Raw genomic sequence first — 21,612 nt, forward strand, 5'->3', positions numbered from 1 at the left:
CTGGCTGGTACTGAGCCTCCACAGGAGGGGTCCCACCAGCTGCAAAGGGGGAGGAAGTACGGTTCCCCCCACCTAAGAAAGGTAGGTTTCAAGAAGCAATTGGAGCATCCCTCAGTCTCTTCCCTGGATCTCTCCACGAGACTCTGCCACCACCTTGACCCCCATCTAGGAGTTGAAAACAGCCTTTGGGCATCACAGGCAGAAAGCACTGCCACGTCCAGGGTGGAGGGATCTCTCTTGCCCTTTAGAGAACTGTCTTGCTGCAGCGGCACTGGCCTGGCAGCAATGCCACCAGTCCCCCATTGCCTCTTGGCACAGCAGGAGAATGAGGGGGCACACGGAGGGCCCCATCCCCATGGACCTCACCAGGTGTGGAGCAGCCCTTGTGCCCTCCTGGGCCAGAACAGCCAGTCAGTCCCATTCATTTCCCCCCCACAAGGGCTCTGGGATTTGAGATTTTTGAGTTGGGGACTTTTTCCCCCCTCCTTTCCAATGTGAATTATTGATCAGGTTGCCGCTGAGCTTTTTCCCCTATGCCTCCTGGCCGCCGCGCTTCCCTGCTGCAGCACTTGGTGAGGGAGGGGAGGAAATCAAAGTAACAGGATAATTAACGACCCAGGGAGTTGAAAAACAGCAGAAAGCCAAGCTGCTCTGGGAAGAGGCTTTGTAACAACCGGGAGGTTGCAGGAGGGTATTTTAAGGCTAGGGCAGGTAAACACAAAATAAAGAGGTGACAGCAAGTTAGCATCTCCCTCCCTCTCTCTCCGAAAGGCTGTGGCACGAGCCAATGAACCTGCTGTGCCAGCGCAATTCCCATCAAATCAGAGCCGTCAGCCCTGGATGACATCTGGGGGTGTTATGGGCCACCACCCCAAAACACATATGCAACTCCTGCCATGAGCCAAGCATGAGCAAGGACCAATATGTTCCCACATCCACAGGACTTGTCACCAGCTCCCAACCCCAATGCTGCCATAGGATTTCCAGTCACCACAGAGCCAAGCAGCGTCCAGAGGTGGCCGAATTCCTCCTTACGTGGCCCTTCAAGTAAAGCCTCTCCTAAAGCAGCGAGGCCAGGCAGACCGACAGGACAATCACTCAACGAATTCCAGGTGGGAAAAAAACCCCACAATTTGTTTATTTGTTTAAATCCCTCAAGTCCAAGAGCAGGAGCACTGCGTCCTTGAGCCTGAGGAGAGCGGCTGGGGCCGTGCAGGGCCATGGGCGGCCATGGACTCCCATCACCTCAGCCACGACTCGCCCCGGTTTCCTGCTGCCCGTCAGAATTAGCCGGCCGGTTTGAGAGGGTTTACAATAATCATCGAATAACCGGTTCATTGACAGCATGTCAGGCTGAGAAGACTGACTGAGCCCTCGTTTGCTGCTTGCTAATTAGCTTAACGTTCCTTATCCCTCATTAGCGACTATGAAGTAAGCTCTGAAATATGAGGTCAGCCCTAATCAGTGTTTAAAATATAAAGCCCACAGGCACGTGATGGAGGCGAGAGAGAGCGGGGGCAGCTGCGGGCCAGCCTCAAGGGCTTCCGTGGTTGCGGGAGATGAGGCTACACAGGGCAGAGCCAGATGTGCAGTGTTAAACCCTCTGGAGCGCGGCTGAAACCTCTCACTTTGCTCCTTTGCTCCTTGAAACGAGGCCTAAGACGAGCCATGCTGCAGCTGGGCAGGTGTAGCTTGGCAGCAAACACCCTCTGCAATTAGCACCACGGTCCCACTCTGGAGAGAGAAGGGGAGATGATGAGTTTTAATGGGATTTAAGGTGGATTTTAACCATCATGAGATGATAAATCCAGGGTGATACAAGCCCGTCAGGCTGCTGCTGCGTCCTGGCACTGAGGGCAAACCAGTCCCCAGGCTGCAAAGGCTGCAGACGAGGGCTCGGAGCTGCGGCTGCTGTTGGGGCGGGTGCACAGGTCCAGGCGGCGGCTGCGAGGGGACAGGGACAGCCCCAGTGCTGCAGGCAGCTGCCAGCCCCACCGTGCCAGCAAAGGCCAGAGGAGAAAAGTCCCCAGGAAAGGGCAGAGAGCAATGTCCCAAGAGAGACTAATTCTGCCAGTAAAGCCCTAACTTGAGGGAAAATATATTGAAATTTTGGGGTTAATCCACACAAAGGCAGAATAAACCCATCCTCTCACATCACTGATAAGCATTATTTGGCATCACCTGCCCAATAATAACTTCCCAGGTCCAGCCTTCCTCCAAACCGAGCAGGAATTAATACTTTGCAACCCAGTTTGCCTCTCAGCTGCACCCAGTATCTGGGTTGGGTTCTGAAACCACGCATCTTTCTCCTCTGGCAGCTTGGCTGGGGGGAAACAGCCTGGGCCAGTCTTGTCACACCCAAAACCATGGGAAGTCAGAGTCGTAAGCTCACAGGAGCATCACATCACACAGTTCACCGGGACAGCACAACCCCTCCAGCCCCAGGGACGGGGCTCTCGCCCAGCCTGACCCTGACAGATGCTGCTGCCAAAGCTCCCACAGGGCAGAGTCTCACTCACAGGGCAGCTCAGCCCTCCCCACATCATTTATTCTTAAAAGCCCTCCCCCTAAAGGGGGAAAAAAGCTTGCAGGGGTGGCAAGCCCCAATCCCCCCCTGTGCTGTGCTGGTGCTGCTGACACTGGATTTTGATGCAGCCACAAGTCGCCGTTTGGTGCATTCAACAGCATTTCCAGCTGCAGTTTCCATTCAGGGCAGGTTGAGCATCCACGCGTATTGCTTCATCTTTCCCCCTAATGCTTATCTTGGAAATTTCTGGTGCACTGCGGGCATCCTGGATCCCAGGATCTTGCTTGTGCCCTCTGCCTCTGGGAGAAGGAGTTAAATCTTGGTTATGGTCAGCAAGCAGGCACCAAAGCAGGCTGAGCCTCCCACGTGCATGCCGTCATTCAGGAAGAAAACAGCCCTTATTTGTTGTGGATTAATCCTCTGGAAGAATAAACTGCTGTGGACTAAGAGCGATTTATTTCTGACTAGGGGGAAACTCTGCAGGAAGGCTGTGGACTTTAAACTTAATCCTAATTAAACTCTCGGTAGTAAGTCTTAAAAAAAGAAGAAAAACTGGATGCTCCCCTGAAGATGTAATTGGGAGAAGCTCTCGTTGCCGCACCTCTGTTCACCCCCATCTTGGGGGTGACCAAAGCGATGCTCCTGCCCAGCCCAGAGGATTGAGTCCCGCGTCACACTCTGGGCTTGGCCAGCCCAGGTCCCTGCACAGAGCCAACAGCGGCTGCAGGAGCTGTGAGCCCCCACCGTGCCAGAGAAAGGGCAATTTGTTCAGCGCTACAGGAGATGTAACGGTGTCCTTTTGCTGCGCGCTGTGCACTCCCGTCCCTCTGAGCTTTGCTGTCCCTCTGCACGTGGGCAGGAGCATCATTCTTTTATGAACCAGCGTCAGCAGTGACGACCAGCAGCGTGGCAAGAGGCTGCCGGCAGAGGCACTGCAAATCTCCCATGGATGGAGCTGTGCTTCGCCCCCGATTTCTGCTTGACAGCTTCTCCGGAGACATAGGATATTTTCAGCATCTACAGCAGCAGCGAATGAGGCTGAGTCCAACCCCCCAGACATGAGCACTTCCCCAGCTCTTTATTTCCAAGGACAGGAATAACCCTTTGGAGGTTTTTCGGTGTGGAGAAAGCACATCTGCAAAAAGCAAAGGGCTGTTTTTAGAAAGGTTTTGGATGGTGTATTATCAAGAGAGCCTGAGGTGGGTACACGAAGGAGCTAAGTAGCTCCTGCTGCCTCATGTCATTTGGCTAATCCAAGCCAATGCCATACCTGTGTCCCTGGCAGGCACTGCCCGTTGGATTTTATCACGCACGTAATTCACACGCCCATCAGCTGTTGTGTTCAACGACCATCAGTCCCATCCTCTCCTTGTCCTCCTGTTTTCTTCTGTTCTCAGTTTAAATTTCATGTCTTATACGTCTCTACCCCTTCAGTAAGGACTACCCAGGACACTCCAGGAACTCTTCGTGGAGGATGGCACATTCTGGGCTTGAGTTTCAGAGTGGAAAGCTTTGGCTTATCCGTTTGGCCCATGGAGCTGAAAATCCCCAATAGCCTGGCAGATTTACTCCAAGGCTTCTGACCCCCAGCCACTCCGCAGGCAGTCTTCCACCCTGTCAAGCAGCCGGCTGAGCCGATGGGGCTGACGGCACAGCCACTGAGGAGAGCGAGAGGAGCCCCAACAAGGAAATGCCTCAAGTTGCCCCAGGAGAAGTTCAGATTAGATATCGAACCAGATCAGTTTGGGCTCCTCACTACAAGGACATTGAGGCACCGGAGTGTGTCCGAGAGAGGGCAACGAAGGTGGTGAAGGGGCTGAAGAACAAGTCTTACGAGAAGCGGCTGAGGGACCTGGGGTTGTTCAGCCTGGAGAAAAGGAGGTTGAAAGGAGACCTTATTGCTCTCTACAACTCCGTGAAAGGAGGTTGCAGTGAGGTGGGTGCTGGTCTCTTTGCCCAAGTGATATGGGATAGGATGAGAGGAAATGGCTTCAAGTTGCACCAGGGGAGGTTCAGATTGGACATTAGGAAAAATTTCTTCACCCAGAGGGTCATCGGGCACTGGAGCGGCTGCCCAGGGAGGTGGTGGAGTCTCCACCCCTGGAGGTGTTTAAAAGACGGGTGAGTTAAGTTCGGGGATACGGTTTAGTAACGGACAGAGACGCCTGAACTCGATGGCCTCAAAGGTCTTTGCCAGCTCAACAATTCCGTGATTCTAAGAAACACACAGGAGCCTGAATTTATGAAAAAAAAAAAAAAAATTATTTATTTTGGAGGAGGATTTGCACATCGACATGCAGGTACAACATGAATAAAAATTATTGCACCGCTATTATGTGGCAATTGTTCAAGTTTCTAAAAACACAGAAATTCCACACTTTCTCTTATCTAGCTAAGTGCTGAGTGAGACAGCTTGGCGGAGCCCAGCTCAGGAGGTGCTCTCACAGCCACCTGGATATGGTTATCGAACACAACGTAAACACACACTTCTGTCAAATCTTCTACTAGAAGTACAGAATTATCCTTCACATCCAGTAAGAGAAAAGCAGAGAAAGACCTTATCCTCCCCTCTTAGGAAATAAAAACAAAAAAAAAATTAAAATACTCCAACTCACACCTTAATGCAAGTGTGGCACCAAACCACCGGTCACTCCTGCCCTCGCCGGCAAGCGCTCTTTAGTACAATAGCAGCCAAAGGCCTCTGACATTCAGACCCAGGAGTGGCCGTTACAATGCTAAAGTCTAATATTTACAATAAATATCATCCATTTCTCTTTGTTTGCAACAGTAAGAGACAAAGGGAAAAATAACATTGAAATGAGGCACGGGGCAGGAATGTGCCGCCTGGATGTAGGAGCAGAGAGCAGCTGCAGAGGCTGGAAGCAGCTTTGATGACATCATCCCAAAATGGATGAGGAGCAAGACACACATCCAAGCCGACAGAAGGAAACAAGGGAAACGAAGCAGGAAAGCAGCGTATTTGGATGGTTATATGCACAGTTCATTCACCAAACGCACACCACACGCACGCAACTTCTCCTTCCCGCCTATCTGACCTGGGGCTCTCCAGGGAGGCCAAATGCTTCGCACAGGTACCGCGGGCCTGATCCTGCGCTGGGAATTGCACTCTCACTCTTTACACACAGCTTTTCCAACATTGCGTTCCTCCCTGACATGTTTTGCAAGCTTATCTGAGAAGGTATTTAAGCAATTCTTAGCAGAGTGAGGAATAAGTCTCGGTGTATCTGCCTGGTTTATTACCAAAACATTATAGATAAAAGTCTTTTTGCCCAAACGTTTTGCTAAGGGTCACCACAGAAATCTGACAGAAGGTGTGACAGGGAAGCCTGGCACATCGAGGGGAACTGCGGGACTGACTGGGAGCAGAGAAGCAGGACTTTGCTAGGATGTTTTACTGGTAATGTTGCTTGACTTTGGCTTCTAAAAAAACCCAGGCTTTTTTAAATTGCACTGATCGCTTTCTGTACCGTAACCAAAAAAAAAAAAAAGAGGTGACTAAACACATACCTCACCTCTTCTTTGGCCAATTCAAGCAAAAGCAACAAAAGCTGTAACATAGTAAGGTTTTTCACTCCTCTTTCTCCACGTAAGAAAGGATAACTCTGCAATTCAGCGCTGGAATCATCGGCTGCAAAGGTAGGGAGTCAGTGGCTTCTACCACTCGTACCTTCAACGGGTCCCATCCCAGCCTGCCTGGGATGAGCCACCTTACAAAGCCCTCTCTCTCCTAAGACAGAGGTTGGTTTTGCCAAGGCAGAGCCCTTTGTGGATGCCCCAGAAGCACACTCACAGGAGAAGATGTGTCCCCGCAAGGAGAAGGTAACAGGGACCTGCCACCTGGGGAACAGCCAGGTCAGACCACATCCTCACACAACTCTGGGCTCACGATTTAATTTACACAGAGGCTCCCCTCTCACCAAGGCCAAGTACCTTCTCAGGAGATAAGCTCAAGGCTTGTCTTTGCAATTACCACAGGCTCAGGATGCTGAATCAATTTTTCACCATTCCCATCTACTTTATCATATCCTGTCCTGCCAATCAGACCCTGTTTCTCAGCAATTTTCTAGCAGATCAACCCACTGGGGAGAAAACCACACAGCTCAAGTACCAGATCCTGCCAAGGCTGTTCCTTCCTTGCTAGTGCTCCAAATCAGCATAGAATGATGCTCATCACCAAGAGTGCTTTGAGAGGCTGGAGCTACCCAGGACCCTGACAAGGCAGTGGAAATACTGCAGTTTATAATTGCAAATCAAGTGTACACGAGTAGCCTCTGAATTCCAGTAAAAAGAGCAAAGAGACAGCACAGAAGGCTCTGCTCTCAATATCATCACAGCAAGATTTACTAATGTGTTATCTGGGAGCACTGAGGCTTTGGTTAGTGTATTAACAACATCATACATGTTCACACAGACACACGGAGTAAACACTCATTTAAACACGTTAAAAAAAACCCAAAACCACTCAAACCAAACCAACAATTGGTCCAGAAATTAAATCCAAGCAGCCAAAATCAAGTATATAATTGGGGGAAAACAATGGTTATACAGAAAGAAGCAGGGCAAGATTACAGAGATCTTTGTGATTTTTGGACTGAGCCAAAATCAAGTTGAAAGAGATGGAGAAAATATATTGCTATATAAAATCATATTTGTATTTAGGGGAAGAGAATAAAAACTTCAAGTCCAGAAAAGGCCAAGACAATGAAAAAAGCGGTGGTGTAATGAAATCAGACCATCAGAGGCAGGTTGCAGCTCGCAATACTGTTGCATGGTCATTCTGCTTCTAACAGAGTAAGCCAGTGAGCAGGAGGCTAGACCTTGCGGGTGATCCACAGGGGGATACACTCAGACAAGACTAGAATAAAAGCTGAGCACAATCTGGAACAAATGACGGGAGTGTTCATTGAGAGGAACCTTTAATTGGATGAAGAAATGGCTTGCAGTGCTATAGGTATCACCACTCGACACATTTATTGGTGTATTATTATTGATCTAACCCTCAGCAAAGAGCACTGTTATCCAGTCGGTCACACTTTAAAGCAAAGCGATGTCTAAACCTAAGAGCGAAGAGTAATTTTTAACAGAACGAGGTGATCTCAGCAGTGGAAATGATCTACCTACCAAAGCTGAAATCTTAAAATATCACATGTGTTTTGAAGTCTGCTTGCAGCTTGTCCATAGAACTTGAGGATTCAGAACTCTTCATGGGTTTTTTGTTTTTTTTTTTCTTTTTTTTTGAACGGGCAGATTCAGAAAACTCGGCAAGTTTCCCAAGCCCCAGTTCAGAAATGTTAAGGAACATCTTAAAATCCCTACCTATTTAGACTCACCAAGAGAAGGAAAAGTCTCCAAAGGTCATTTATCACTGAGATAGCTTTGCCCAAGACATATCGAAGAACACATAACTACAAATTCCTCTACTTTAAAACCAACCTACAAGGCTCCCCTTTCCTGGGGTCATTTATTCTAAGGCAGGGCAAGTTACGAATTGAAGCCAGAGAAAAGAAGATAAAACATCACTAAAATTTTCGAAACAGAGGGAAAAGTTGCCATGTGTCCCATAAAAGATAAGTAAAAACATCCCAAAAACCCAGCTTACGGATTGGAGACTTCTCTTTCTGATAATTCCATTGAAAAACACTTTTACTTGGTTTAAAGAGAAGAGGTTAAAAGCTCTCTGTCCAACCCCTCCAGCCAAGTCCCTTACCTCTGGATCCTCTAAGGATGTGTGCAGGACTGTGGATGCCCAGGGGGACAAAGAGCTCTCACGCGCACAGAAGAGGGATTGTTCGTAGTTTCAGAACAACTTGTGGACAGAGTGGTTTCTTCTCCTTGTCAAAGGATATCAAGTTGCAAATTCAAAGAAAAAACTTCAAATCATTGAATTTCAATGGCATTTCGAAGAGAAGGTTGGAAAGCAGAAATTTAAAAGTAAGCTGCCTTTTTTGTACTCAGAATTTTTGGGATCTCGAACAGAGGGAAGAGCACAACAGGCCCTGAACTCAAGCAAAATAAAAGGTCTGGAAGAGGAAAAGAAAATAAAAATCAAACTGTTTCTTAAGCCCCGCTTTCAAGATACCCTGTTCTAAAGAGACCTCAAATGGCAAGCATTACCGTGTACAAAAATAGAATAGCAAGGATGAAAAAACACAAAAAACAGTATGAAAAAAACCCTCCCAAAAATAGATGTACACAAGTTCTATTTTATATTAGTGTATATTACAAAATTCAAACATGCAGTCTCTATTTTGAACGTAGAATGCTCCAGTCCACGTGTACCAGGGATGCTGCTATGTTTTCTTTACAGCACCATCATGTGACAGGGGAAAGTCTTGTATTTTTAACTGACTTCCAACCTCTTTGCTTTTTGCTTGTGCCAGAGTCCCTTCTTTACAGGGCCTCGTGCTGCCATCTGGCAGAGGAGAAGCTCTCAGAGCTGCTTGTCCAAGAGCACGAGGTGGCTCTTTCGATGGAGTGATTTTGCAGCTCCCTCCCAACACTTCAGATGTTTTAGCACTGCTAAGAGTTGCCTCCTTTTTTGCCACCACAGGACACGTTGCGTCCCATGGCTTTGCTGAGTTTAACACCTCTGCGCAGGATCCACTCCTCGTCGTCAGACCGTCTGTGCCGGATAGCTTGGCTTTCTCTTGGCATGCTCCTGCTTGTGAGGTTTCCTGCTTTTTTTGTCTTGAATCTCTCTCTTCTTTACAGGAGGCGCCCAAATGGGGGAAATCCTTTCTCTTTTCCACCTCTCCAGAACCAGACATGCTAAGCTTCAAAGGGCCTAACACGCTCTGAGCTAGCGGCACTAACTGGGACACAGAGAGAGCTCTTTCAATAGCACCGGGGACAAGGAGCGTGGAGGATACGGGACCCGCTGGGCTCGTTTTGCTGGCGGTTGGAACACTCTCTGTCTGGGATGAGCTGGGTTGCTTTTCAGTACTAGGACTTTTTTGGGACATTTTGCTCACACTTCCAGGAGACAGAAATGAGGTGCTGTGCTGTTCTGGAGGCTGAAGCGTCTCCTTGAGATCCTTCTCACTGTGATCTGTAGGGCTTATCAGAAGAGGAGTGCTCACGCTTGCCGTGCACCACGAAGAAAGTGCTAGGAGAGGTTTGGGATCCTGTTTTTTCTGTCTGGTTTCTGTTAGCAGAGGGTCTTTCAGGTCAAGCTTACCACACAAGGCCCCTGAAGAGTCATCATTTTCAAGTTCCAGGAGTACGATAGATGGACACTGTATACGTTCCGTGCAGTCTAATGGTTTTTGAGTACTTGTAGTTCCCCCTAGGTCTTTGATTGCTTCAGAAGACTTGTCTTTTGGACCAAAACACTCAAAAGTTTTGTTTTCTGGCAATTTTTGTTCTTTTGCAGTCGTTTCTGATCTTAAGAATGGCTTCTCTGAGTTAGCTGATTTTTCTGGAGCAGTTCTTTGGGGGACCTCTGATGGGGAAGGGTGCACAGTGATTTGCAGTGGCTCAGAAACAGGCTTGGCTTGTTGATTATTTCCCTTCTGCAAATCTTCTGTACCTTTTGGATCTTCCGGTAGAAAGGCATCATCTTCAATACTATCCTTGCTTTCCAATTTAGATGAAAACTTATTATCCTCATTAAAAGAATCTGAGCCTGGGTCTCCACTGTCAGGGGGCTTGTCCAGTCTTCTCCCATCCTGACTGTCTTCTGAACCATCATCTGTTTCATCTTCGGATGAATCTACTTCTCTGATGGCCTCTTGCTTTTGCAGAGACTCCCTCCTCTCCACCCTGTCCTGTCGAATAGCACCCAACTTGCGGGAACCTGGCTTCTGCAACATCCCTTTTTCCGCCAGCCCAAGTTTGCCACCTGTTGTTTCATTGGCAGATTCTTGTAAGCTCTGGAGACTGGGATCCCTCTGCAGCATCTCCTTCTTAAACTCGGAATGAGAGATATCCAAGCTATGCTTACGTGAGGAAGCCAGCTTCTTCTCCGAAGAGGACAGAGAGGCAGCCAGTTTCTCGGCTGACTGCACCCTCTTAAGCAAAGGAGACCTGGGAGGCTCAGCACTTTTCGGGCGAGAAATTTGTCTCACCAGTGGTGGAGAGGAGTGTAGTTTTACTGGAAAAGACTGAATAATACTGGAGCTGCCAACCGAGTGTCCTGGCAAAGGAGATGGGGAGCGCTGCGGCGATGTGGACTGCGGGGTTGGTGACGGAGTGTGAGCGAGCGGCGACAGAGGGATGTTTCCTGCAGATTTACGCCTCGGAGATCTGTACTGCCTTTGAAGCTTTGGTGCTAGTCCGTGCAGAGAGCTGGGTCGGATGTGTCCAGAGCTGGCTGGAGAATTGGGAACACTGGAACTGGGAGAGCTGCTCTGTGAAGAATTGCCTCCAACTTAAAAGAAAAAAAAGAAGAGAAAAAAAAAAAGACTAAGAAGATAAATATATATTAGGCCATTAAGACAAGTTACTGAAAATAAGACATACAAAGTCAAGACAAAATGCCATGTTACCACAAAGCACTGCAGGACTATTATAAGCTAACATTGCATGGCTTCAGATGGAAAATTCACATCATTCTCACAAAACACCAGAATAAAGTAAGAAAAATTCTGCTAACAGAACGTTTTTTTCTGAAAAACAAACTCCAAGCAGATAAACCTTGTGTTTCATTCCTATTCTCACAAAGCAAATCTCTTTATTCCATCAGCTGATTCAATTTTCAAATATGACTTTGCCACACTGTTTTGATTCCTCTTTTCTGAACTCATATTGAAAATGTGTCAAACTGCTACAAAAACATAGCAACTTATAATACACATTTGCATCAAAATGAAAGGATGCTGTAGTAAAGCAAACGAATTCTTAAAGAGATGTATGGATTTTCATTTTTAAATGAATCAATGAATGAGAATACATCCATCCTTAAAGTAATCGACATCACAGCTCTCATTTTATTTCACAAACAGAGCTACTACTGGCTGCTGTGCATTTTACTTCAAAATTAAACAATAAGCAAAAGTCTTCTCCGATGTTTTTTCTGTTTGTGTGGATTTTTTTTTAAGAGGGGGTTGTTTTGTTTCTTTTTTTACCTGAGTGTACAGACTCGGGAGTGGATCTGTAACTCTGCGTTGGTGACCGAGGAGACAGGTTGTGAGTTGGAGAGCCAGGCACACTTTCTCCAGAAGACAGAGAGCGGTTCAGTGAAGATAAACTCCGGCTGGTGTGAAGTAGTGATGCCTGTTTAGTGATCTTCCTCAATAAAGAACTCTTCTTCTTACTGTGGAAAATCATCCAAAAATTTCTTACAAGCCCAAATTATTTATTTACCTTTATTGGCATATTTCAGTCAAGTGGCACAGTTAAAAAGAAAACAAAAAGAAAATAACTAAAGGACATACCTGCTGATACACATTATCTGAACTGCTTTCAAAAGATTTCTCTTACATTATCTTGGTTACCATTTAATTTTCAAAGAGAAACATCAAAACAAACCTTTCCTGACCATCCTTAGATTTGCTCTTCTTGTTCCTACGAGCCATCTTAGATTTATAGCTGGCCTTGCGAGCTGGCCCAACTTTGATGGACGTGTTCTCAAATGGCGTGGTGGAGATAGAGACTTTATTTCCACTCTGTCAGAAAAGAGACACAGAGACATTGCTTAAAATGAGGCCATCTGAAGCTGCCTGCCATTTTGTAATCCTTTGTCAAACTCCATTTTCCCCTTTTCATTTCCACCTATCATTTATTAAGGAATTGATGAGAGAGAGCCCTCTTTAGTCAGGCTTTCACAAATGATTAGCTCAGGCCCCAGCTGGTAGGTAAAGCTTCCACAAGCAGGGAGAGCACAGCAGCTGACCCCTCCCATTGAGATCCCAACTGCCTCAATTTAATACTTGTAATACTTGGAAAGTTGAACGAAGTGATACTCTGTCACCAAGCATATCCCCAGCGCTCTCACTGATGGCAGATGTGAGCATATCAGGCATCTGTCATGATGAATCTGCATCACAGAGCGTGGCTCGTCTCACTCATCTTAAAAAAAAATAATAATCCCGACTGCTCCTCTATTCCAAATCCCAAAGACTTCTGTCTCTTGGAACAGTCCAAACTTTGGGTTTTTATTTCCGTAAATGGATTCAGCTCAGAGGAAGTATCAAAATGCAAGTCGTTTAACTGGATAATTTTAAGACCAACCATTACAAAGCCGCTTTTAAATACCACTAGGAATAATCCTTGAGCAAGCAGTATTAAGAACTAATAACATTAGCACAGCCTAAAGGCAAAAAATAAAAGTAATTTGGAAAAAATTTAAGGTATTTGTTTCTTAAAGTGATGTTTGAGGAAAGGTATACTTAAATCTTACTAACCTTTGTCTCTAATGCTGATAAAAATGTATCTGACAGGTCCTTATTTCTCACATAGAATATCTGAGTTCAGCTTAGATTACATGTAGAAACTTTGGAGATTTAGGGACCCTGCAGCAGCACTGAGTTTTGCAAAAGACGGGCCAGGTGCTGCATCCATACTTGTATGCCAGACAGTGCCAATGAGACCCCTATAGCGTTTTAAGCAAGCTCGCCCATATTTTCCATGCTACCTATTTTCCAAAATGTAGCAGTGCCGAGTCCTTACCTTCAGAATCAGCTCCACCACTTCGGTGTGCACCAGCCCATGGACTGGCTCCCCGTTGACGTGGGTTATCAGATCCCCTTCACGCAGACCTGCTTCATTGGCTGGACCACCTTCCTCCACGTGCTGGGGACGAGAACGGGATGACTGATTTGAGAAGAGGAATGCACAAGGTGGCTGGCCAGATCAGACTCAAATCCCATGCATCTCATCTCTTGCTGCAGCCAGCGTCAGCTGCTCCCAAGAAGGGTGAAAGAAACCACTGACTGGCACAGCCAAGCACGAAAACCTGTGCTCTTCCACTCCTCCCCAGCATCCTGCCAGCCTTCTCCCAGTCTAAGGCAGCCAGCCAGGATAGTTAAGCTGATCAAGAGACCAGCTCCTCCCAAAACAAAAGGCTTAACATGCTTCCAAAAATTTTCAGCACTCCAGAATGTTAACTAGATACTCCTGATTTCCAGACAAACATTCAATCTTTTCCGATTTCTTTGCCATCGTAAATCCAGCATCCTTCCATGTACATGCTGGAATCCACGAGGGCCGACAGACTTTTGAATAAAGCTCTGCGCCAATGTGTTTAGGGTGCCTGTATCGCATCTCATCCCAAACAGTTTGGTTTTCCACTTTCCATCCTTTCTTTATTAACCTATCCAACATCAGACCTTTTATCCCATGAACACTTTGCCTTTTGTCATCACTGTTTGGAAAGGAAAGCCTCCTTTACACTGAGGAGACAGATACGCTTGAGAATACTGTGACACTCTCTTTAGCCAGAAAAGACTACAAATCGGTATCTTGGCAAATTCAGCATTTTTCAAGGAAGCAGAGAAGAGCAAGGGAAAAATGTAGCTTCAGATTATTTTTCTAGGTAAAAATGGGTGTTAAATGATGACCAAAGCATATTGAAGTCCAAGTTATCTAATGAACACAGAGACACAAAGAAAAGAATGAACCGTTTTTACCCTGACTCCATCTTCCCTAACTACACAATTCAAACAAAACTGCTCCAGGGATCGGATCATTCCTAGAAGTCATATGCGTTAACAAAAAAGGAACACAGAGATCAAGTACCAGAAATAACGGAAAGGAAGAGATACAGACATGGAAACCAGACCTTTTAGCACAGCACACAACTAAGCCAAGAGCTAAATCCCTAGGCAATCAGCATAGCAGCAGTGATGCTTTAAGGCTTGTAATCAATTCCAAGTGACTGCTTGGAAAACCCCAGCAGACTGAACTGATCCGAAGTAGGTTATAATTGCTAACACAGGTCTGAATACATTAGCTATGACTGGTCCTCATGCAACAACCCCAGTAAAGAAAAAGAGGGTATGCACACAGAAACATGCTTTAGGGTATGTGCTGCAGGTGAAAGAAGGTGGATTCATGTCATCAGAAAAGAAAGGTTGCTGTGGTTCTGTGGTGGGCTTGAAAACCGCTACAGGTAAAACCCAGAGCGCTGCTATTAATTTATTTATTTTTAAAGGGTGTCCCTTACCCCAAAAAGATAACTTCAGGTCCCAATGAGGACAGAGAAAACAGGGTGGCAAAATGCAATTTATAAAGCTGAATCCCACAACCCCGGCTAAATGCATTTCTGGCCCCAAGGGTACTCTTTTTAGAAAAGCAGAGACATACCCAGACCATGTGATGCACAGTGTAGATATCACTGTCACCCATATAGACGCGAATGGCACGAAGAGTGAAACCGTATTTCTTTCCAGCCCGATGGATGATGATTGGTGGTTTCAGGTTTGCAATAGCAGGAGAAAAGTCACGGCTGGGTGAGGAGTCCCTCGAAGATGGGTTGGAGGACAGAGAATGAGGTGACATTGGACTGGCCAATGGAGAACACGTGTGGTGATCTACAGTGATGACACAAAGGTGGGCAAAAATTAGGCCAGGCCTCCAAAAGAGAGAAAATTCTTGTTAGAGGATAGCTGGGAAACAATCTCTCCTAATGCTCTTAAAGCTGGTGGTCTTCACCAGAGCTGGTTTGCCTGCAGCTTCATCTAATTCATGCTTTGAAATACAGAAATCAGCAGAGTTTCCAATAAGCCCATTTCGGGGGGTGTATTTAATATAGCAGCACTGCTTGCCTAGGATTATGGTTGGGTCACAGTGTTTACTTCTCCACTTTCAGGGATTTACAACCCATCCTAAACATTCACTCCAGGCACAATTTTGGAACACTCCATTTTCAAGGTTATGATATATTATCCCCCTCCAAAAGATCAGATCAGTTTCTAGATCTTGGTGCAAGTTACATGTTGGTGTTCAGGTAAATCAAAATCAGGTAGTATTAAAACAAAAAAAAAAACAACTACATTTACGTCATTTTGGCAGTGTTTTAAACTCATAGGAGCAGAAATATTTAACCCCAAAAAATCAGCTGCTGCAGAGACTTGGCTACTTAAAAACAACACAGTAAATGTAATCTTAGGGGCCACTTCCCAGATGAACAGCCAAGGGCTGGACTATCAGCTAAACTATCTGACTCTGCTTCATAGTGGAACAACATCCAGTTTTAAAATCACAAAGCAAATAGTGAACTCTTATATTAAAGTGAAGCTGGTCTACATCGGTGGAGCAGGAATATTAAAGGCAGCTGTAAAAGACCTCTAATCCATTAAGAAACACCAGCTGAATTGCCCAGCACATATTTACCTGGCAGATGAGAGCAGCTCTGGAGGAACCTTGGCTGGGTGATTAAATACACATTGCAGAGATTTTCATGAGGGAGCTTGTAGTTTGAAAAGAAACCAACACACAAACCACAAGAAACATAATGTGCATCACCACGACAGTGCCAGGAAGCAGTTGCATCCCTGCCTCCAGCTCCCCGGCTGAGAGGGCTGGGCAGGCACTGCTCTGACAATAGGTCCTGCTGGGTTGGCACTCATAGCAATCTCCTGCTCCCATCTAGGCAGGAGCAGGTACAGCTCTGGAAATAAAGCAAGGATTTATCCTCTGGAAGGAGGGACAAAGTCCTTGTGGGGAAAGCCTCCTGCTGAACCAGTCTGTCATAGCTCGGCATGGCTGGGCTGTTCACTAGAAGTTACCACCTGGCATTAGGAACTGTCATTGTCTGACTCTGCTTTAGACAGAGGCAGCCCAGCCACGTAAGCTGTTAACTTGCTTTGTGAGGGACTTATGCTACTGAATTCTTGAACAGGCAATCTCCAGCGAGCTGCAGCTACTGAAACTTCCCAGTGCATGAATGCACCAGATACATCCAGCTCCCAAACAATATTATAGTTGGCATGTGACCACCAAAAAATAGTACCTTGAGGGTTAAAATCGTTCCATGTCTCTATACCTCCTTGCTGCACCATTGTCTAGAGACCAGCTAGGAGCCAATTTAAACAAAACTAGGGAAAAGAATAAGGCCCAGCTGCCATTTGCAGAAGCTGCAGTCAGACCACACACACAATGCTCCCGTCTGTGGCAAAGCAGTATTCATTATCCTGCAGAGGAGTAAATATTAAACCGATTGTAAAAGTTAGATCGCTCTCCTCCTGGCATTACTGCGGGAGAGCAAAGGGGGAGGATCTGTCTGCAGACCTTTTGTTTAGTGCTTGCAGATTCTGACAATGCCTCACCCAAGGCATTTCTTACCTGAGGGAATCAGGAGAGACAAGGCAGTAGCGGATGCTGATTTAATCACTTTATTGACAGGTCTTGAGGTACGTTTCTCCCCTGATTCCCCAGAGAGCAACCTGTGTCGTGCCCGCCGCACTGCCAAATCGCTGATGGCTTTTGGAGTGGTAAAGTCTGGGCCTTCATTGCTATTACTGCGGGCGCGTGGATCACAGAAATCTGCAGTGCTCCCAGCTACAGTTTAAATTAAAACAGATTAGAACCACAGGGAATTCCTAACAGTCTATTCCCCTACAGGCAAAATACATTAAATCAAAGTCATGTTTACATGAAGTCCAAGAGTAAATTTTCCTAAGAAGAAACCCCAGGGTTATTCTGAATACAGAAAATTAGCGGCTTCTGTTCTGTTGGAAAAGCTCGCTAATGAAATCACGTTGCTCAGTAGCAGTTACACGAATCCTAAAGCTGCGGTGCAGTTCTGCAGGCAAACCATTTCCATGGGATCGTTCAGAGATGAAAACAGGTTTATGGGAAGTGCTCCATTTTTACAACCGGCAAGAACTGTCAATCTTTAAGTTAAAACTGCCTGTAATAGAAGAGCCAGGTTCTACCGGAGTTGCACATAAAAATTCCACTTTAAGGGAATACTAAGGTATGAAAGTCAGGCAAAGTGAAAATGTGGATTGTAAAGACAACTTTAATTTGCCTCCTTCTGCGTACCGTTCCAATTTAGTCTTGCATTACTTAGCCTGCCATAATTATTTATAAAATGTGAAGGAATCTTGAAAATAAGACTGGGCACACGACAATAGCAGACGCTGGGGGCTGGGCATCCTGTACTCAAGCTCGGTGCCTCAGTTCCCCATCCGATACCTTAAAGGGGCACTGTGAAAATACATTAATTAGAATTTACAAGGTGCTCAGAAATGAAAGTGGTGAGCATCACAGCAAGTCCACAAGGGAAATTAATCATTCTGTCTTCAAAAGCAAATTTTAAGCAGCATGCAATAAATAAAGCCTAAGGGCCACATTTTGAACAATGAGGACAGAACAAAACATTGATCATCGTTATTTAAGTGGGCACCACTGCTCTGCATACTAAGTAAAGCAGGAAGTACCACGAAAATGAAAATTCAAAGCACTGTTCCCACAGACCTCAGTACCAGATGCCTGTTCAACATTTAACAGCCACAGTCTCAAACAAGGCTTCCAGACAATGAGGAACTCTGAATCGCAGGCTGCGTGTGAAAAGGCTGCGATACGAATTACAGGAGCACTCCCAGACAGTGAGAGGAATGAAATTCTTTCCTTGCAGTCCCCTACCTCTAACATAACTCTGAGGGCTGGGGACACTGAAGCCACACCATCCCTGAACCCCATGCACTGGAATAAAGATTTCTGTAATGCATTAAGCTCAGGGGAGCAGGCTGCCCACTGAAGCTTCAGTTTTATCCATTTCAACTTGTAGATACTCTTAATAACATGTTTCTAGGATTTCAGTATGAAATCGAGAAACTAACGTTCAACTATGGCACCTATGCCATCCAAGCATGTTCCTTAACTACTACACCTTTTCCTGTGGTTTAATGGAACATGACATGGCCTGTTCTGGGAGGATGGGCCATAGAAGAGGAGCAGGACAATTTTGGAGGAAATTTCACAACTGCATTGCAGAAGAGGAATAATGAGATGTGGGGATCTTGGCTTTACTCTAGCCTGGAGGCAAATTTCCTCTAAGGCATATCCACCTCCTGCTATCAATCCACCATCACATCTGTCCAGTGCCTTTCACCCTGTCCATGTCTTGCTGCCACTCTGACTCCACAATAGTTTTGCCTGCTTGGTCACAGTTCCCCCAGTAACATTTCTTATTTTCTTACCAGTTAGTCCTTGTTCTTCAATGCCACAACCTAGTTCCTCCCCTAAGTACGTCTTCCTTCTCAAATGCCATCTTGCTAACCTCCAATTCAGCTTCCCCACTCTCTTCCATTAGTCCAAATTTCATTTTGTCCTCCTTACTACTTTCTGTCAGTTCCCAGCTCTGGCCTCCTCTGTTCTCAGAAACAGGCACTTCACTCTCGGCCCTCCCAATGGCCTTAAAGGAGCAGGAGCTGGAGACACTCCAGCACCAAGAGCCCAGCCCTGCACCACAGCAGCCCAGGGCACCATCACAGGGAAGGTCCAGCTCAGCCCAGAGCTGGAGAATTGTGTCAGGACAGCCTAAGCTTCTGAGAAGTCAAACAGTGACTTCTAAGACCTGCTTTACTGCACCTATGCTGCCTTTTTTTTTCATGCCTGCAACTTGGCTACATTTTGAGATATCTGGCTGAGACAGCAAGTAGCATGTCCCCAATACAAACCCTGCTCCTCTAGCAAATTTCCAGTCTTGATTCCAAACTAGAGCTTTTCCGATAAATAAAAACAGGGAAGCATGGATCTTTCAGTTTGGCTGACAGTCGTACTCTCTTTGCCCCAACCCACCAGTGATTTGCTGTAGTGCTTAAAATAGTGCTGCCTCAGCAGCACTATTGTGGCACTCAGTGGTTGTACGTAAGCATAGATCATATGGGTCTCAAGCATGAGAAGACCTTAATCTATTTGCAATTACAGGTCTGAAATATAAGATGTAAAATTGAAGAGATCAGATGACCAATGTTCTTCTAAAGACAAGTACGGCCACAAAACTATACTAACATAACCACTTAGCATGAGATAACCACATCACCTGATATCCAAATCCACAGTTTTACAAAGTTGTTGTCTGCGAGCTAATACGACTTTCTTGGGGACCATCACACTGAGCACATACCTGTCAGCGTTGAGGCGCTGCTGATGGCTGTGGAGGGGGTAGCGGGTCCAGCATCACCTTCCACCTGCAGCTCTTGCTCCACAGGCTGTTCTGGAATGGGCACTGGGAGCCCTTCCCGTGACTGTACAGTGGATAAGAGCATCCCCTCAGACTGTGGCCTTTTCAGAACAGTTCCCTCATCCTCAGCAGAGATGGCAAAACGGGGCATATCGAGAAGCCCTGAGCAGCGGCGGCGGACCGTCAAGGGTGGGCTCGAGTCACTCTCCGTGTGGGAGGATTCAGACATAGACAAGCGCTTACGCAATCTAAGAGAGAAAACAAGACAGAGCCCCTCAATTAAGCTAGGGAGATAATGAACTTTAAAGGGTGTAAACCCTGCGCAGACTCAGTTCACACATCTGAAGTCAACATGTGAAGTTAGGAGATGGAACTACATCATTAGGATTTAAAACAGAAAGGGCTTGGAGCAACACCTGAGCCCACTGTTAAGCTCCTAAGAAAGGAAGGAAAAAAACCAAATATGGGCATTCATATATTTTACTGCCTTTTTCATTAGAACACAAGATTTTTTTAATACCCTGAACTTTCCAGACTTCGGACTTTCCTAACAGTTTCAGTAATTTGTGACAAATGGTAGAAGTTTGGCAACACCGAACTTTGGATTCACTGATGTTTCAGAAAAAACATACTGTTGGTACCATAACTTGTCTTTCCAGAAATGAAATCTTTACTTAAGGTTTAGAATCTCTTTAAATTCATTTAAAGTATTTGCTACAAAATTAGGAGATGTTAGTAATTAATTGGGTAGATATAAGAGCTATATCATTTCCACACATTCATTTTCAGCTATTTATTCCACTCTTTAGGCTTCACCTGTGGAAACACATCATATGAAACATTCCTGATCGAATGCTGGTCTTAGAAAATTCTGGCACAGGTTGGTCTCTCTCAGACGCTATGAGAAACTGAAAGATTTAGTTCTACAGAACTTACATTTCAGGAGATCCAATCACCCAGCTGCGGTCTCGACTCTTCAAGCCACCAAGGCTGTCCAGTCGGTCATCTTTTTCTTCGCTCAGACTCCGTTTAGTTGGTGGTGGAGTCTTCCTCTCCTCGTGGATGGAAAGGCGTTCCATGCTGCTGTACACCTGCATACAGCAAAAGATCGTTCTGTACAGAGATCTACACGGTCTTTTCTGATCAGGAGGCGTAATGTCTCTCAAAATAGAAGATATTCCCTGAAAGCATGAACTTGGCAATGTTCTTTGACTAAAGAGTACAGTACAGACGTGACACGTTCAAAGCGTGCGAGGGAGGAAAGGGAAAAGGCAAGCTTCAGAAATATTAAACAGTTTTTTTTACAACAGCACCCTATACCTTTCCTCAGAAAACAGCCCAGCACACCACAGAAATAGCAAGACTTCTTGAAATGACTTGATTTTTGGTTTTAATGATTTTCAAATCTAAGAGGAGATATTGCTAACGCAGGCTTCGCAGGCCTTGAAGGCTGGCATCTGGATCTTGAAATCTAACTACACAAACTCAATTTGGTGATAGGCATCACGCTCCTGACCCCATTTCATTATCATCAGTCTATCAGCATTGCCCCAAGCTTATTTCAGAACAAAAAAGTCCTGCCCTCCTCAAGGAATCCACTATAATGCTGACAGCTTAATGAAAGTGCCTTTCTTGGTTTTACAGCCGTCTTTTAATAATTAAATGATTAAGCAAAAAAAAATCCAGCCTTTTAAAACTACACTTGACTGTGGACCTAATTTACATAAGAAGAGATTAATGAAAATAATGTTATTAAAAATTCAGAGCATCAACAAGATAACTATTAATAAATCATATGGCTGAATTGTCAGACAAGAATTTCAAAATATAATGAGGCTTTTATGCCTCCCACATTACAAATGCTGCATAATTTTCCAGGTCTTAAAATAAATTCATTAAAAGTGAACTTTTTCCCTTTGTGGCAAAAACACTGAACCCTAAAGAAAAGCCTCAGTCTCAGAGATGAATAATACTCACAGTGAGAAAAGGCAGA

General features: G+C 45.6%; 1 protein-coding gene across 11 annotated transcripts in view; it reads right to left on the minus strand.

Annotated features, from left to right (window-relative positions):
• Positions 1 to 6,132: 6,132 nt before the first annotated feature.
• MAST2 (microtubule associated serine/threonine kinase 2) overlaps positions 6,133 to 21,612 on the minus strand; it is a 196,705-nt gene continuing 181,225 nt past the window's right edge. For all 11 annotated transcript variants that reach the window (XM_054073775.1, XM_054073774.1, XM_054073773.1 and 8 more), the window contains 8 exons: positions 20,556 to 20,710; positions 19,563 to 19,867; positions 16,772 to 16,987; positions 14,792 to 15,018; positions 13,157 to 13,279; positions 12,017 to 12,153; positions 11,614 to 11,801; positions 6,133 to 10,916 (listed from right to left, as the gene is read on the minus strand). In XM_054073775.1, the coding sequence (XP_053929750.1) occupies positions 8,839 to 10,916; positions 11,614 to 11,801; positions 12,017 to 12,153; positions 13,157 to 13,279; positions 14,792 to 15,018; positions 16,772 to 16,987; positions 19,563 to 19,867; positions 20,556 to 20,710 (3,429 nt within the window). In that variant the 3' untranslated portion in view covers positions 6,133 to 8,838. The remainder of the gene's footprint in view (positions 10,917 to 11,613; positions 11,802 to 12,016; positions 12,154 to 13,156; positions 13,280 to 14,791; positions 15,019 to 16,771; positions 16,988 to 19,562; positions 19,868 to 20,555; positions 20,711 to 21,612) is intronic.

This window comes from Cuculus canorus, chromosome 8, assembly GCF_017976375.1.
Source record: "Cuculus canorus isolate bCucCan1 chromosome 8, bCucCan1.pri, whole genome shotgun sequence".
Taxonomy (NCBI): Eukaryota; Metazoa; Chordata; class Aves; order Cuculiformes; family Cuculidae; genus Cuculus; species Cuculus canorus.